The sequence below is a fragment of the Haplochromis burtoni genome, unplaced genomic scaffold (genome assembly GCF_018398535.1).
Source record: "Haplochromis burtoni strain Fernald_Lab_line unplaced genomic scaffold, NCSU_Asbu1 Contig_56, whole genome shotgun sequence".
In the NCBI taxonomy this organism is placed as follows: domain Eukaryota; kingdom Metazoa; phylum Chordata; class Actinopteri; order Cichliformes; family Cichlidae; genus Haplochromis; species Haplochromis burtoni.
Window position 1 is genome coordinate 892,218 of NW_024582417.1, and position 18,257 is coordinate 910,474.

General features: G+C 42.5%; 1 protein-coding gene across 4 annotated transcripts in view; it reads left to right on the forward strand.

Moving 5' to 3' along the window:
* Positions 1-17,314, forward strand: part of LOC102290993 (neuronal tyrosine-phosphorylated phosphoinositide-3-kinase adapter 1) — a 29,858-nt gene extending 12,544 nt beyond the window's left edge. For 2 of the 4 annotated variants that reach the window (XM_014333515.2, XM_005922112.3), the window contains exons 2-7: positions 3,769-4,006; positions 10,644-11,014; positions 11,100-12,899; positions 12,993-13,235; positions 13,702-13,808; positions 14,420-17,314. In XM_014333515.2, coding sequence (XP_014189001.1) covers positions 3,819-4,006; positions 10,644-11,014; positions 11,100-12,899; positions 12,993-13,235; positions 13,702-13,808; positions 14,420-14,863 — 3,153 coding nt within the window. In that variant the 5' untranslated portion in view covers positions 3,769-3,818 and the 3' untranslated portion in view covers positions 14,864-17,314. Of the gene's footprint in view, positions 1-1,280; positions 1,407-1,458; positions 3,279-3,768; positions 4,007-10,643; positions 11,015-11,099; positions 12,900-12,992; positions 13,236-13,701; positions 13,809-14,419 lie in introns of those variants that run through there. The other 2 variants (XM_014333518.2, XM_014333517.2) reach the window with 2 other exon arrangements.
* The last annotated feature ends 943 nt before the right edge of the window (positions 17,315-18,257 follow it).

The following is an 18,257-nucleotide window of genomic DNA, read 5'->3' on the forward strand; positions in this document are numbered from 1 at the left end:
CCCCCCCCCCCCTAATAATGTATTTAGTGCCCTAGTGCTATGCGGAAGCTCTCGTATCATGCTATAATATGTTAACTATAAATGAGTAAACATATGCTTTTAACAATCATTCGATTGTTAAAAAGCATCTCTTCACCAGATGTTACCTTGTTAAGGAAAGTGCTCAACACAAGTCATCATTTACATTTGACATTAAATGAGCCTTGACTCTATCAGATTTAGATTTCCTGCATAATAAGAAACTGAATAGATTTCTGTGCCTGGAGTTAAGTATTTCAGACTGAAGCAAATCATAGGCATAAAAACAGCTGATATGGTTTGGGCTGAAAGAAGTAATGAGCTGTTTCACCCAATAATGTGTATCCAGCCAATGTGAAAGTTGGCGTTTAACTGTAAAAACATTTGTGATGGCTATTTGAGAAGAAGGAGGTGGGATTTCACATCCCTCCTACTTTGGTGTTTAATTCTTTACAGTATTTAGTATATCAGCTGGTATGTATATTCTCACCTTAAGTATTTTTTATTAATCTTTGTCTCATTGAAAAAGAAAATGGTTCAAATCTGGCTTGATAGGATTTAAAATACTAAGCGTTATCATTTGAGTGTATTTGCCTGGATTAATATTAGCCCCTGTGTAGCTCAGTACAGATACTACTAAGATACATACTGTGCTATTTAAGAAACGTGATATTTATTGATCCTGAGAGAGTCGGGTACAAATGAAGCTGCAGTGAAGTTTAACCCTGGGATCATCCTGTATGATGAGGCTGACGTCCTGCTTTGTGAATATTCAGCGGCTAAGGAAGAGATGCTGACAGTGTTGCTAGGAGACCACACACAGCGACTAGTGTGAGAGGCTTGATTTCACCTCCCTCCCCCATTCTTGTCGTCTGGCTGCCTTTCACTGTTTTTTTTTTTCTATCCTCTCTCCCTTCCACTTGCCTCCATTTGCACATTCCCTCTGCTCCCATGCTCCCTGTCCCTGTCTCTATCTTCCCCTCCGTCAGTCTGTCTGGGCAGTACGTTTCCCGCCTAATCATATTCGTCTTCTTCCCCGTGTTGCTATATCAGTGATTCTCTATTTTGTTGGCTTCCCCCATTTTTCACCGTGCCCCCTCCTCTCTCTCTCTCCATTTCCCGCTGCCTCTGTCTCTCCTCCTCTCCTAGCTGTGTGTGTTTCGGGCTGCTCATTCTTCCACTAAACGTTTTGCTCCATCCTCATGCACTGCTTCCTCACCGCCTCTCTCTTCTTCTCCTCCTCTCCTCTGTTTGTTTCTCAGGCTGTGAAGTCCAGCTCAGGTGCTGAGATACCATACAGATGTGGGCTGGAATGGCTTTGGTATTCAGGAGAAACCAAACAAAGTGAAGGATATGTATAGCGCACTGTTTCCTAAATATCTGATAAAGTGAGCCAAAAATATGGTGTTGAGAAAATCCTGATCCCCCCCCCCCTTCCCTGATTTCCTTACCTATTGTCACAGATTTATTTGCTACAACGTGTTAGCAACATGTTAACTATCCAGCCTCTGCAAACGCAAACATACATGTTTTGTAGAAATTTTTCACTTTTATCGAAGCCACGCCAGTGTGATGATGTGTCTGTCCACTCTGCAGTCCTGCTGTCTCACTCACAGCGAGGTAAAACAACACTGCTGGACCGCTTGCTGAGGTGGAGACTGGAGGGCAGAGGGCTGCAGCACAAAGCCTTCCAGTGCTGTGAATCCAGTAGCAGCTATAGAAGGAAAGGTTTTCGACATGAGATACCACAAAATGTACACCCAGAGTGAATCCCCTGACTGCATAATGTTTCACTCATAACTTTTGTTACGCTCATAAATCACACTGTAAATGTTTTACACTGTCATATTTTACATAGGTGATTATGATGTGCCTCGATAAATTCCCGTTTCTCTATAGTAGTCATATTGGCGGAGCTTTTTCAGTTACTGCTATACACACAGAGGGTGTTTGAAGGGTGTTATGGGGGCCTTGAATATGTGTGTGTGTGTGAGTATGTGTGTGTGATGTTTGCTTATGTGCATGAATGAGTAGTTTGCAGTGTTGCATGCAGATTGAGTTACGTGAATCATGGCTCCATCTGCCTCCTGGTTTTAATGAGGAATTCAAGCGACTCCTGACCCTACAGATGCTCCTGAAACAACTTCCTAAACGCTCTCAGTTTATTTGGGTTAGAAAGTGACTCTGGGGATTAATAACAGGCACCCTATATGAGCGTATTGCATGCTTGTAAAAACAATATTTTGCAGCCTGGTCTGATGACACAAACCTGCCTGTAGATATATAAGATGCTGGACTCTCGGTTCTTTTAGCTTGGCTAATTGTACACCAACCCACAGGGTGTAATGTGACAATTGTGGGGCTGCCTACTCAGCTGCCAGATCCTAGAAACCAAAATCAAAGCTCCATTTAACAAAAGCCCAACCTACAGTCACAGCTCCCTAACCTAATTAACATTGAGTCAGCAAACACGGCAGCAGCGGTCGAGGTTGTGGTCAGAGCTGTGGGGTACAAGAATAGCAGTAGCCACGCTGACACACTGGATGACACACTGGGCTGTGACAAAAGAATCACACACAGGTACACAGATCAACATGCCACCTGGCCCAGGTGACAGCGCCTGCTGCTCTCACTGTGTGCTTTTTCTCTTTATAGTAAGACATAGCCGAGCTACTGCACTGGCAGTGAAAATGGTGTGCAGACGATGGTAAACTGCTTAAGTTATCAAAAATATCTACAGAATTAGGAAAACAACAGCACAGCTGGAAAGTGTCAATATATACTTTTGATGTATTTTCATGCTGTATGAAGCATCATAGGACCTTAATTGTAAATCGGGTCTCATTAAACTGGATTCGCATGTGTTCCACCACATTTGATTCATATTGCTTGTTTCCCCCCGTTTTCTGCTTTGTGAGAATATCTGATAATGCGGACCATTAAAATTACTCACCAGCTACACTGCAAACAAGCTTAGCTTAATAATGCATGTCATGTAAAGTGGCTGATTCAATTTAGTTCCCCAGCAAAGCTGTTTAACTCATGCTGATGCCAGGGGCACCGACGATACCACTTGAGTGTCCACCATCAAAACACATTGAATTTCTATTTATGGTGGAAAAACACTAGCATCGTGCATCAGCTGACATCTGCTCTTTTCTTAGCCAATTGCGCTGCACACTCACGTTCTCCAACATGAAAACACTGTTGGACTCCCAGATATCTGCCCCACAACAAGCCTGACTTCACATGGAGGGAGCGTGAGTAGGAAGCTGTGCATGCACTACATATGACAAACCGCATTACTTTCTGGCTAGTAGACAGGCTTAGATAGGCCATCCCAGGGCCTGCAGCCAAAGATGCTCTGCAGCTGATTTACCATGCTTACTCAAATATTCATAACTGGATAATGAAAGTATAAATAGTTTTCATGTGATACACTAGAGGCAGGGGTAAACAAAGCTGCAACCTCCATCATCATCATCATCATGCATCACCGTGTCTTCGCTATGACGGCTGCCAGGTAGAGTAATGGGAAGGATTGTTCACTATGACACAGTGAGCGTGATAAGCAATGACTCCCTTACAACTTTTGCCAGTAATTTGGAGTTGATTATTTATGTTGCCGCATGAACAAAGTAATCACTGTCAATCTTGTCATCTGCATGCAGGCTGGAAAGTTATTAAACTTGTTTTTTTGGGGGGTTTTTTTTAAATGATTAATGAGCTCCTGTTTTCTCTTGTCTAAAGGAGGGCTGCCTGTGACATACATCGCCATCCCCTGAGTCCTCTTCTATACCATGAGCTCTGGCTCTGCCCAGGATGTGGCAGTCGAGCATTTCCTGCGTGACATAGAGAGGCGAAGCAAGCGGCTACACTGCGCTGTGATAGGCTGCGAGGAGGAGCGATCCCACAGCGACATGAACCTGCTGTATCGTAAGAGCCGGTTGGACTGGAGGCAGAGAGACCAAGAGGGAAGTAAAAAGAGGTGAGTGGATTACAATAGGGTTCAGTTCAGTGGAAATATAAGCCTCTTATCCAGTGTGAACGAGTTTAATTTTCAAAATCTTAATTCCAGCCACTGTTCGTGAAGTCAGAAGGGTTCACCTGGAAGTGAATCTCATAGATTTGCATAGCGGCAGGTCATGATGAAGTTAATACGGTCTTTAGATGAGATAAATTAGTAGAGCTGAATTGCACAAGGCAAAAACGGGCCAAAAGCACAGATAGAAATGAGAAAACTGAGTTATTGCGTAATTTCTGAATGCATACACTACAGTGTTATAGTACATGGATACGAAATCAAATGGTTTTTGGCAGTAACATGTTACATAAATCTGGGCCATTCACTCTTTCACTGTTTTTTTAAGAAGCAAGTGTGAGGATTTATAGGTTGACTAATGTACATTTCACGCACACGCCCCCTTCAAATTCTGCAGGCCTGCAGCTTTTCAGAAGCAAAAGAGTAAACAAGGAATAAAGAAAAAAGATTTTAGAAAAAATTCATAAATTTAAATGAGTGATTTTTCTTAAGTACATAATTCTGCACATGGACGTAATGTTAAAGATGGACACATTCACCGTGATGTCACCAATTAAATCTGAAGCCCCAGGTAGAGCATTTTGGCTAATCTGACAGAGAAACCAGTAATGCTGGTTACTGACTGGAACTTTTTCTTTTTTTTCTCTTTTTTTTACGCTGAATTAAAAAAACGAGTTACAAAATTGACAGATAGAATAGAGTAGGCTATGTTTTCTTTGAATGTTTGATTTAAAATATGGTTTCAAATCAACTATTGAGACCACAAATTCACAAGCAAAGTGCTGAAAGCGTCGCAAAATAGTGTTGCTTCCCATAGACTTTAACCCAGTCACAGTTCCTTTTGTAAACAGAGCACTGAACGCCTGCTGACTATAAGAAAGAATACAAGTTTAACTCTTTATCCTGCTAGGAATAAACCTTAAAGCTCTTTTCTGAACGGAGAGGATTCTGTCATATTTCAGGCCTGCTTACAGAACAAAATGAATCAGACATAAATGTTGTCTTTATGGCGGGTAAGCGTTAAGGCACTTTTGTGTTGGTTTCATGATTGAGACGTGCAGGATAGGTAGATCTTTTATTTTCACACTATGAGGTTACTGAATACTTCTTCTGCAGCTGCTTGATTTCACTGTAGCATTGAGGACTTGCTGCTAAACACTGTGCAGTGTGTGTTCAAGGCTATAACTTGTGCACCAGTAGAACACAGTTAGCTGCTGATGCATCACCTCCAGACTCTTTCTTTTTTTTAAAAACAATCTTCCAGCAGAAAAGCAATCATAGTAAATCACAGCACAGAAGTGCGATGTCAACGATATTTAAAGTCCCACATAATTCTGTGATTTTTCAGCCCAGTATAATTTGTTTATTTTTGCAGGACTATCAGAATTAAGATCAGATTTGTATTTAGATACAGGAAGAAAGAAGAGAATCAAACCCCCAAACAAGCAAATTAATTCAAGCACTCTTCAAAAGGGTCAAAACAGACCTAACGTCATCACACTCACGTGACAGCATTGTGCTGAAAAGCCTGTGAGTGAGTGATCTTGTGTATCTGAGCATGTGGTTTGGGGGCAGAAGGAAGGATGTGATGTTCAAATGTGAGTCACCTATAACTAACCGAATTCAGCATGGGGTTCGGGCTATTTGTGCTCGAGAGGAGAAGGAGAGCATCAAAGACAACAATTCAAGTTTGTTTAGATGTGCCATCCATTGCTTTATGACTCACGGCGGTAATTGGAGGCCCTCGTGTTGGCAGCAGAGATCAACGCCATGGCAGCGTCAAGCCAGTGAAGGTGTAGGGCAGCAAGTAGGACAACGGGACACGATGAGTGATGAAAGCAGAGCCGAGTGGGGCCAGAGGAGTAGAGGTGGAAGCGGGACATGACCGGTGATAATTACGAACAGGACAGGGTCAGGGATAAAACTGCACAGGGACAAAAGGGGTGAAAACCGAACGGACTTAAGGGAGGACAGCAACTGCAGACCTGGCTGGAGAGTGAAGGAGACGGAAAGAGTGGAGGGATAAAGGAAGCTGTGCACTGACAGACAGTTTAACATCCCGAGGCTCCCAGTAGACAAATCACACGAAGCGCAGGCGGCTGTGGAGATGCAAATGGTAAATAGGTGAATTTTAATATGAGTTTTAAAAATAGAGACAGTTCCTTATGGCACAAGGCATGAACAATTCCCAGTCGTGACAACTGTAAATAGTTTTAATAAATTCTTGTGCTGATTTGGAAGTGTTAGTGGTCTGGTAGAGGGAAAGCCTGGCAACTCATAGGACGAGAGGTGGGGTACACTGAACAGGTCGACAGTTGTCGGTTAAAGATATTTAAAGGTTGCTCTGAATAGACAACTCATTCATTTCTCTCAAAAAACCCCCCACTTTGTTGTGTCTGTCAGCACGGCCTCATGATAGTAGAAAAACTTAAAAAACATAAAAGAAGAGGTGACTGTCTACAGTGACACGCACAGACAGAGACAGCTGTTGTCATCTTGTGGAAAATTCAAAGACATTATTCACTATGTGGTTATTTAATGTCACGGAAGGAAGGCATGTTTTATCCTTTAGTTCCTTTAGGGGCATTTAAAACTCTCACATGCTAGTAAACAGCCCTGTAATAATATCATTAAGAGAATCAATACACAACGACTGCCTTTGATTGCTTTGGTTAAACCATAAGGCACTTTCACTTTTTGTATCATTTTCTTCTGGTGACAGAAGAAGAATCGGATCACTTTGAAACCACGCTGGTGACAACCCATAACTTAAGGCAATCAATTAAAGTGTCGCATACTGTGTCAGATATGTCACTGAGGTCCAACAGAATGAGGACAGACACACGCTTAGAGTTCAGCATTAACCCCTGACTTTAACGACAGACGACTTGACTGCTCTGATTTGCCTTCGAATCAGATTTGATGTTCTCAAAAATAACGTTCTTTCAGGTCTGATTTAGGTGTTTAAACATAACCCGCTCTTAAACCTTGCCTCCAAGTGAAAGGTGAATTAGAAACAGGACTATATGCTGCTACAGGGGTAGGATGATATGAACTGGATTTCTCCAGCGAACGCTTTATCGCCACAGTTATCGAAGCTTTTGGGAATATCTTGCATTCTGAGAGGGAGATGGAGGTAGTATTCAAGAGTCTGTTCTACCAAAGGTGTGGTTCAAAGCAGAAGCAGATGACATCACCTTCTTCTTCTTTCTAGTGCTTGCTGCGATCAAGACATTAAATTTATCTGCTGGCAATCATACCATTAAGAAAAAGCAAGACAGAGGATGTTATTACAGCATAAAGATTGTTTATGGAAATTGTTTTGACCAATATTTCTGTTAGTCTTGTATTCATGATAAAAAAAAAATCCCATTTGCACAGGAATCATATTGTGCCTTTAATTAACAAGAGCTCATTGTCCTGAAATGGCAAGCTTCATCTCATTCTCCAGTACAGATTTTCATTTAGTGAGGTTTAGAAGTGATGAAAGGCAGATTTTGTAACCTTTAGACAGAGCCGGGCTAAGAGTTTCTCCCTCTTTATAGTAAGATAAGCTAACCAGCTGCTGGCTGTAGCTTCATTTCTAAAATGCAGATATGAAGGTGGTATCGATCTCATTTAGCCCCCGCAGATTATGAGCTTAATGCGAAGCAGCAAGGAAGGTAAAGCAAATATAGAAGTGGGAGTCCTGATACTTTGTGAACCGCTGAGTCTGGTCTCATTTTGAAACTGTTGGAAGCTCCTTCCTTTAGATGGAAATAAGAAAAAACACACAGACTTCAGTCAAAAAGAGCAGCTCAGCCTCTGTTCTGGGCTTAATTTGGCCCTGTTGTATCTGTGTCGATTGTGAAGAGTCACTAGCATGTCTCCGCAGGCATTCAAGGAGATAAAGATACATGTACAATGCACTCTGTTCCTCTAACACACTTATATAAACACACACTGCCTCACACATGAAGAAGGAAAACAGAACCCTCTCTTTTCTCTACGAGCAGCCTCATTGCATTTTCTGCTGCTTGAAATGTTGAATGCAAATCGAAAGCCCCATTTGTCTCCTGTGCTTCACGGGTATTGCAACTGAACTGAAAAGAAAGCGCTGCAAGGCCCATAGTTATATGTCACAATTAACTACTAGGCTGAATAATTTACAGTACTGTGCAAAAGTCTCAAGTGCATCCCCCTCCCACACACACAGTTCTTTATGTTTTGCTTCCAAGGAGCCAGAATTTCTTGTCATTTTGTTATTTCTTTAAGTGGTCTTGACCAATAGTTCTCCTGACTTTCTCACGGTCTTCCAAAGTTGTGTTTTGGACATTTTCTCCCTCTGTTTTTCTGTCCATTCCTTGTACCAGAGGGATGTTTCCATTTGTCTTTTTTAAGGTCTGTGTTAAGTCCTTTAACATGGACCTGCGGATCATTCAAGTATAAAAAGCTACTTAGCCTAAGACATAAACCAAAGATTTGTCTGCACATGACATACAACTGTGGAATGAACCTATTTTAAATTGGGTCTTTAGGCACTTTGTTACTACCAGCCTGTTGCAGAAACACATAGCTTGTTCCCATTTCTTTAGCTGAATGTGTGAAAAATGTCAAATATAACACATTTAGGCTTAAAATAGCATTTTTTGCACCACAAGTTGTTTCCCGAAGAGTTAATCACTGAAAGCCTGGCGCATCTTGGCATGGTGTGGTAAAAAACATGGTATGTTTTTGAGGAAACTAGACAAGTGGATGACAAAAGAAGAGTGGCAGACCTGAAAATCTTCTATGGCACTCAGTATTTGAAAGTCATGTCTCTAAAAAATAGAACAAATCCAGCAAAGACCTGACACAGCACCTGAGAGATACAGTACATCTGGCCCTTCAGTGGATCCATCTACTGTTCACTGAAACTGTTCACTGAAACAATCTGGAGTGGTCTCCGTGGAATGGTGGCTGTCAAGAAGCAATTTTTAAGGAAAGGAAACAGGAAACAAGTAGAAAAGGCTGAGATATTGGACACACGACTGAAATTGTGTGACTGAAATATTGCATATTGGATATGCATTCATATTTAGTCATTTTTGGTTCATATTATTTTTAAAATGTACAGAGTTGGTCAGGAGAGTCTACAGTCATTTGTAAAACATAGTGGAAGCACTGTCTTGGTTTGGAGCTGCCAGTGGTGCTGGAGATGCAGTCAAAAGATCCATGTTGTTGCAGATTGAGATTCACCATACAATGCGTTCTGGAAAGCATCTGATTACGAGGAGCTTCATTTTTCGGTATGAGAGTAATAATAAATTGCCAGTGCAATAAAAGCACATCTGAAAGAAAAAAACACACAGTGACACACAATCAGTCTTGGATTATCCTTCACAGAGCTGGACCTCTACACTATTGAAGCAGTGTGGGAACAATTGGTGGGATCAAAACAAAGGGCAGCCAACATCCAAAAAGAGCTTTGAATGTCCTACGAGAAGCCTGGAGAACTATTCTCGTAGACTACTTGAAGAAATGTCAAGAAAGCTTTTGCCTATTTACATTTTACATAGCAAAATATGGAGGAATGAGAGGTGCAACATCAGACATTTAGACCAAATATGAATATAACCTTCTAAATATGCTCCTTGTTTTTTTGTGTGTGTGTTTTTCTTCTGTGACATTAGACACACAAAATTCTATCACACCTGTGAATGTTTTTTCCTAGTGTCAGTGCTGTGGTTTTGCTCATGATGTTATTGACTAAAGCAAATAAATTTACTTCGATCTCAGTTGGCCAAAGACTTATCTCGTGTTTCTCAGAAGAAGAAGATGACTGAGACAGCTTTGCTTTTTACAATGTAACTAGTGTTTTGTGTGAAGATATGCTCTTCAGCCTCGATCACAGACTGCTGAAAAATACTTGAATCCTGTTGTGCTAACTGTATAAGAGACATATTGTGTGTGTGTTTGTTTTTTTTTTACATGCCCTGCAAATATGTAAGTTACCCCAAAGAAAAAAATACTATTCCAGCTACTGCCCACTTTAGTGAAATGCTGCTGTATTCTGTCAGATTTTGTTTTCTTTGTCAGTTTCATTTTTTTGCTGCAGTAGCTTGTGTCATTGATGATTTCAAAGAGCAAGTATCAAACACCAGAAAATCACAACTGTTCCCATGGTAACAGATGAAATGCTTCTAGTGATCCTGAGAGCAGAAAACAGATGTAGGTTGAATATATAAACATATTTAAAAAAAAGAGAGAGATGAGTGAAAAAAAAATTAAGGGAATTCCAGTAGCAGAGTGCACACGAGTACCTTGCTTATGACAAGGCAATTGGTTTCTAATTGAATGTGTCTGAAGGGTAAGCACACATTGAGGAATACAGATGTGAATGCAGAAAGGTAAAGGAGCCTCCAGGGTGTTTTTCTCAGCAGCAGATGCCCTGCAGGCATTTCTTTATTGCAAAGACGATGTCTGTAGACCAAAGAGAGAGTGAGGAAAAGGGGAGGTCAGTATAAGGAGTACTACATGACTGTTTTACACCTCTCTATGATTTCTTCATGCTACAGTATTTTTCCTCCATTAACACTTTCTTGACCCGGTTCCTTGATTCCAGCTCCACGCAAAATGACCCCTCAGCTACTGTTGGCAAAGTCAGAGACCTGGCTTCTTTCCGACGGCACTTCCGAATGGGTTTCATGACCATGCCTGCCTCCCAGGACCTGTCCCCTCACTCCTGTGCCTCTGCCATGGCGCCGCGCTCGCAGTCCTGCCACGCTGTCGGAGCCGGAGATACAAGTCTAGAGAATGGAGATTACTCAGACACCCAATCTCAACACGGCGGCCGCTGCCCTCCAGCCAAACCCAAACGCCACCCCAGTACTCGCCTGAGCTCCTCGTCTGCTGACAGCAGAGGACCTCCTCCTGAGACACCACCTCCGCCTCCACCCACTCACTCCCAGGCAAAACACTCAGAGAAAAAGAATGGTAGGAAATGTGTTTTCAGGTGCATATTTTACAGAGAAAATTATGTGTTCTTTTGAAATTGCTTTCTTTTTTTTGTTCCCTGCAGCCATGAAGAAGTCTGACTCTGGAGAGATTGGAACAAAGAAGGTGCCTCCTTTAAAGCCCAAGAGAAGTCCCAGCACCCAGCTTTCCTTTGATCCTCTTCCTTCACGTGTGCCTCCTTCTGCCACATCAATGCCCTTTCAGGCATCAGACTCTCAGATTCAGACAGGAGATGGGGATGATGAGCCAGTCTATATAGAAATGGTGGGCCAAGTGTTCACCAGAGACAGTCAGACGGCCACACCCCACCCTGTAACCCCTGTGGCCACAACACCAGACTCTGACTCAGACCAGAGTGAGGCAATCTATGAGGAGATGAAATACCCAATGCAGGAGGACAGGGAGTCCCACAGACACCTCCCTCCCAAACACGAGAAACTGAAAACCTCTAAACACTTTCATGTGACACCTTCTTCTGCCAGCAGCTCCTCTTCGCTGCCACGCCCATCTTCTTCTTCCCCTTCCTATTCCAAACCTAAAGCTACTGTATCAATCTCCCATTCATCTCCTCTGCCTGCCTCTGCATCCTCCACCCCAGTGCCCCAGGTCCTCTCTGCCAGCCCCCACACGCCACGAGCTCCTACACCCTATCTGCTGCAAGGGAATAAATCGGAGCAAGAATCAAACACAAAGATCCCAGCGCCTTTCCCCAATCTTCTACAGCACCGGCCCCCGCTGCTCGCCTTCCCTCAGCCTGCAGCAGCCTCCAGTGGGGTCGGGGTGCAGAACAAGTCATCTGCTTCCACTAAAATGGGAACTCAGACATCAAGCGCAACAACACAAGCGAGCACCTCTTCCTCGGCCTCTTCTAATATTCCTGTATCCCTGTCGGGCTCCAAGGAATCATCAGGAGGCAGTGCAGCGCAGCAGGACAAGCACAGCAGAGACGCCCAGTTAGGCCCAGCTCCTGGACTGAGAGCCAGGAGTCATTCCACGCCCCTGCCTCCTTCCTCTAAATCCACCTCCCCCTTTTCCCATCACCATCATCACCCTCACCATCGCCCCTCACACTACCATCACTATCGGAAGCCAGAAAGAGGAGATTCTCCTGTGCCGACCAAGAGCAGCTCCCAGGCTTCTAACCAGGCCACAGTCCAGACACAAACCTCAAGTACAGGCAAGGAGGGCAAGTCAGTTAGCTTCCTCCTGAAGTCTGACAAAGGTGAGAAGGATAAGGACAGGGAAAAGGACAGAGACAGGGACCGAGACAGAGAAAGGGATAGGGGTAGAGGAGACAGGGACAAGGAAAGAGAGAGAGACAAGGACAGAGATAGAGACAGGGATAGAGATAAGGATAAGGAAAAGGACAGAGAAAGAGACAGAGACAGAGAAAGGGATCGTGATAGGGATGGAGGTCCACACTCTTTACAGTTGGACATCACTACCAGCACGAGCAGCCAAACGCCTCAAAGCAGCACCAGCTCAACCCCCACGCCATTATCCTCATCCCAGCGTCCTCACTCTCGCCCACACCTCCGTTCTCACACGCCTCACGGCCTTCCAGCGTACAAGCCGCCCTCCTCGGACAGCCCCTTGCTATGGACCTACCCCTCCGGTGGCTTCAGGAGGCCCCCGGCTTATGAGAGCTTGAGAGGCAGCTCTCAGACACCATCTCTGCAGCAGCCCTCGAGTCTTACTGGTATTGGTGAAGGTGCGTTCAAGAGCAATGGAGGGTCTGCATCCCTTCAGTCTAAAGTTGGCTTCATGCCTTGGGACAGCAGTGCCAGTTTATCCGCCGATGACGGGTCTTACTGGCCTATGCAGAGGAAATTGTCCTTCAGTCACGGCAGCAGAGAGACAGAGAGTAAGTCAGAGGTTGCTTTTTTATTACAAAGTGCAAATGCCATTAAAAATAAGGTTCTATTAATCCTGTATTCTTTTCCCTTCCCTCTTTCAGAGGATGAAGGCCGGGCATGGAACGGTAGTGCTGATGCCCTGTTAAGGACGGACAAGGAAGAGCTTGGAATAGGGTCTCGGGGAGGCCATTCAGGCATCCCAGTCCACTTCAGTGGGTCCACAAGCAGGGCTCTTGGACACAGTGAGTCACTGGCCGGTGTTGACAGCAGCCTAGGATTCAGAGCTCTGCCCAGGGTAGGGCTGCCTCTTCCCTGCCAGACCTTTCCTGCCTGTCGCAATGGAGGTAGGGAGGCACCCTGGGTTGTTTTGTTTTTTTAAAAAAAAGCTTATATTTTAATTGAATTTAGTTATAAGGTCTAAACATTTAATATATTGTAATTTATATAATAGGTAAGCCCCTTATTAAAAGGATATTAACAATTGTGACCTGTCACATTTCTGGATTCGACTGCATCCTTTCTATGACATTTTGCGGTAACTTTGTCTTGGAATGTACGAACAAATACTCCTGTTTTTATCTTATTTTGTTACCATTCGAAAAGACAATAATTGCTGAATCAGGAATAAACACCAAAATAATTAATTTTTGGTAAGTAGACAGTAACTGTTTAGTACCTTAAATAATGAGCAATGAGTTTGTGTCGCAGATCAAAAGTCTAGCCACATAACATAGCTCTGTGTGCTGAAATGAAGTTCTATCCATCTGCTCCCATTACCAGGCACACAATGTAATGTTTGTTTCCTTACAGAAGTGGGGCGGCTGGGTCGCTCCTCCTCTGCTGCTGGAGTGAGACAGGTGGGTGGAGGAGACGTTCAGAGACAGAGCAGTCTACCAGCACGAGAAGCCTTGAATCAGGTGAATGCACTGTATTATATTCACCAAGCCTTAAAACTACAGTTTCTTTTACCGTCATCCCAGGTAGATTTGAGAGTGAACATTAATATTGTTCTCATTATTACTTCCCCTACTGCTAGAGACACAGCTCCTGCAGATCTATTTTTAGCTGGTAGATATGCCCACTGAGCAGAATAAGGTTCTGGCCTGCCTCAAAAAAAAAAAAAAGAGAAAGGAATATGACGTAGGTTAGTACTCAATCAGTAAATCAGAGGCCTTTGCGGGTTAGAGAACATGCTGTACTCTGTTTTGAGAGGTGAACTGCAGTCTTCTAGCAGCACATTTCACCCGGTTTCTGGCTCCATAGCAAGTGCTGACGCAGTTTGAGTGTGCTGCAGAGACTGTCTGCATGTGTCTGGTTGACCCTCCCTCAAACTGTAATAGATGCAGCAGGACTGCATCCTGGTGGCTGTCTGCAGGAACTGCAGTTCTTTTTTTCCTACATGTGTGAGGACCAGCTGTTACTGGTAACACCACTGCAGTAATCATGTAGGTTTATAAATGAAAATATTATCATGTGATAAATGACTAGATGAAAGCACTAACTTGACTTTTAACCCTTTTGCATTCAGCTGCATAGTTTGGCCCAGCCTCAAGTACCCTGCAGTCCCAGCAGTCCCAGTGGTCCCGGTGTGTCACGGCAGCAGCAGCAGCAGCTTCAGCTACACCAGCAGCAGCTGCAGTTAAAGCAGCAGCTTCAGCAGCTTCAGCAACAGCACCACCTGCAGCTGCAGTTCCAACAGCTCGCCCAGTTGGCACAGGGACAACCTGTTGTCAGTGGGGTCACCACCCCATCCACATCGCAGACCCAGAGAGACGGCAAGTTGCTGGAAGTCATCGAGCGTAAGCGCTGCCTGTGCAAAGAAATCAAGGCACACAGGCGTCCTGACAAAAGCTTGTGCAAGCAGGACAGCATGCCCATCCTCCCTAGCTGGAGACGGACACCTGAACCTCGTAAAACTGGCACACCTCCCTGCCAGAGGCCACAGGCCGTTGTGTGGGACACGGCTATCTGACGTGGAAGTCAGGCCAGCGAGTACAGCACTAGAAGAGATGAGCTGAAGATGGCAGAATTATGAATGAGAGTAAAAATGGATATAGAAACTAGAAAATTCTTTAAATGGCTTTGGTGATGTAATTACCACCAGGGAATGGGAGACTATGGACCAAGAAGAAAACCCTTGATAGCATTTTTATCGTGCGATAAACTGATCTGTGAACAGTAACTGATGAAGGGTACTGGAGACTCTGAACCCATCTGGGGAAAAAACAAACAAAAAAAAATGCTGATTAAGAGGTGAAGAATAAGAAGTATTACAATCAAACTACATGAATTTCTTACAAATTGGATTTGTATCTGCTCTGTATTATGTAGTACACTATGTAAATGTGTTCTAATTGCCAATGTTTTTTGCCACAAAACACCAGTATTATTGCTACAAAAGGAAGACGCCAACTAACTAATAATTAGCGGGTTGTTTTCTGAAGTCGGTGTTGCCAAATTTCTTCCTGACTACTTGATACATAAATTGTGTATTTTCGCCAACAAGCAGGTGTCCAACACGCTTAAAAACTACTCTGTGGATGAGAAAAGGCAAGACTCATAGATAAGTTGCTGAAGTGTTTCTTGAAATTGTGAATGTATATGAGATGTCTTGGTATCAATAGATTGTCATTGTGGATGCAAATAATCATCACCGAGGAGTAAAAGCTACCTACTGTATCTGTTTGCATATTTGTAATGTAAATCTATTTACTTTCTCAACGTTTCTGCAATTTTATAGCAATATCCTCCCGACGCTGGAGCAACATAATTAAAACTTGTGTCAACTAGCCTACAATACATATCTAAGACTTGAAGAAGTCATATTTACTGTGTCATTCTCTGCATGTCACGATAGACATACAGTATTGTAAAAAAAACAACAACAAAAACAAACAAAAAAATCCCAACTAAAATAAAAAAATTAGTGTAGAGATGATCATGGCAAACTTTTACATACAGCAAATCTTCACTATGATAACGTGTGGTTGTATAAAAAGCTGAATATGTTGTTTGGGGGGAGTGGGGGGGGGGGTCCTCATTAGGAAAAAATTAATAAATAAATAGGTGACAGATGGCACATGCTGTGCAGTCCAGCCAAATATAGATACAGATCAATGGTACAAAAAAATTTTTCATCGCTCATGCTTATCCACAGTTGCACATTAGTGATTGTTCCACCACACCGAAAAACAGGCACTCAACACCCATCAACACAGACTGTGCAATATGGTGCAACTGATAAGACTGTGAGTATTGATCACCTCAAACAGAATGCTGGAACAATCTGCACAAAACATTGTATACGCTTAGGACAAGTTAAACCCTAATGTACTGTAAATAGATATGTACAACTCTATTGAAAATGTAGCAATTATTTCCATTTTCATACTTGTAATCAATACATATTATGTAGCATATATTGTATAAACATAACTTTGTTCACTTGTTTTTTCTAAAAGAATTAAGTACTTTATCTGCTGCAGCCAGTCCATGCATTACTTATAGTTCTACTAATAAACAGTAAGCCCTCTAAAGAAAGGCACAGCCCAACAGTTGTTTATTTCAATTTATGCAAGACTCCCTTTAAGCTGTGTTATTGATTTATTTATGCCCTTTTTCTACATCCATTTTTATTTGTGTACAGATTTCCACAGCCCGTTGTCTTGACATTTTTGAATACTTGCTGCTATCTTGAACTACTGGTGTTGTTCACTCAACTATACAGTGTTACCATGAGAAACATTATTAATATAGTGCTTATTGTGAGATATTTGTTTTGGGTTTATTTTTATTTATTATTTTGGTTTTCTTTCTTTCTTTTGTTTTTCCTTTCTGAAAGCCACGTGAAATGAAGTTCGTACCTTAAAGAGTGAGCCCGTCTGTAATAGTATTAAGGCGCTTGAATGTCTCTTGGTTGTTGTCGTTTTTAATGATAGTAAGCACCAAACTGTACAGTACAGTACACCCAGTGAAAAGAAGACCTATCTAAGTGTTTGAGAGTCACTACTTGGCCTTTTTTGTTTTTAGCTCCACCTGCTCGCGTTTGAGGATCAGAGTCCATTTTCAAGCAAACACAGGCCAGGTTGACGGAAATGGGCAAGTGCAATGCATGCAGAGATTCCTTACACTGAAATGCTCCAATGATTCTTACTATTGTGCCCAATTTTGATTGCTGATACCAAGTAATCACCTTACTATGATTCCTTTTCACGGACTGATATGGAACCCTCGGTATCATTTCCAGAATAGTTTACAGAAGCTGTTGGTTTTGTGTGTCTTCTAAAAACAGTGGCCATTATATGAGTGCCATACTATATTGATATGGTAAGATACGGTGTACCTTGGAAATCACTGTAGTGCTATATTTGCATTGATATTGTCATTGAAAATAAATTTTATATAATGAACTTTACACAACAAACACATGTTGTTTTCATGTTTTCACGCCACATTCTGTTGTGTCTTCGTGCATGTGATAATCCAGTCAGCTCTTTAAGATAACGCATACACGTAATAGCCATTTGACTCAGTAACCCTTGACGTGTCCTTTATCATTTGGATTTAACAAGGATTTCACATTTTAACCTCAGCTATGTGAAAATGAAAGCACACCCTCTTTCAGTTCTAAGGTGTATCAGGACATTTAAATGATCATCTGGTCCTTACAAAGTTCTACAAGTATGTAAAAAGTGTGGACATACTGAGTGTGTCCACACTGCACAGTGTTATTATTTCATTTTTAACAAAATTAAGCTAAAATGTCAATCCAAAGGGAGTATGTGAAAAACTAAGTACTCCCTTACTGTTTTCAGACTGATTATGAAGATAAGTAGCAGCCAGCTGCTGCTAATCGGATGCACTTCATTAACTGATCATGATCAAGTGTGAGCTCCTCTGTAAAAGCAGAGGTTTTGATAGTTTGGAGCATTAAACCACAGGGCCTCTGGAATGACAGAGGCTCTGTGTCCTTTGACAGAGGACATCATTCCAAAGTGGACATATAGGTTTGCACTTCACTGTGCTTAGCAAAACTAAACACAGCAAATCAGCACAAACACCTCATACCAACTGTCAAGCATGGCACTGAACAAGTAATGATTTGGGCAGCTACAGGACCTGGGCACCTTGCAGTTGTCGAGTTGACTCAACTCATCTTTATAACAAAGTATTCTAGAGTCAAATGTGAGGTCATCTATCTGACAGCTAAAGGTTGGCCCAAACTGGATCTCATAACAAGACAATGGTCCTAATCACGGCAATGAATCTAAAGCAAACGAAAAGAACCAAAGTGTTGCAATGGCCCAAATCTAGACATCAGGATGACTAAAATGCTGTGGTGGTACTTTAAGAGAGCGCGCAAACCT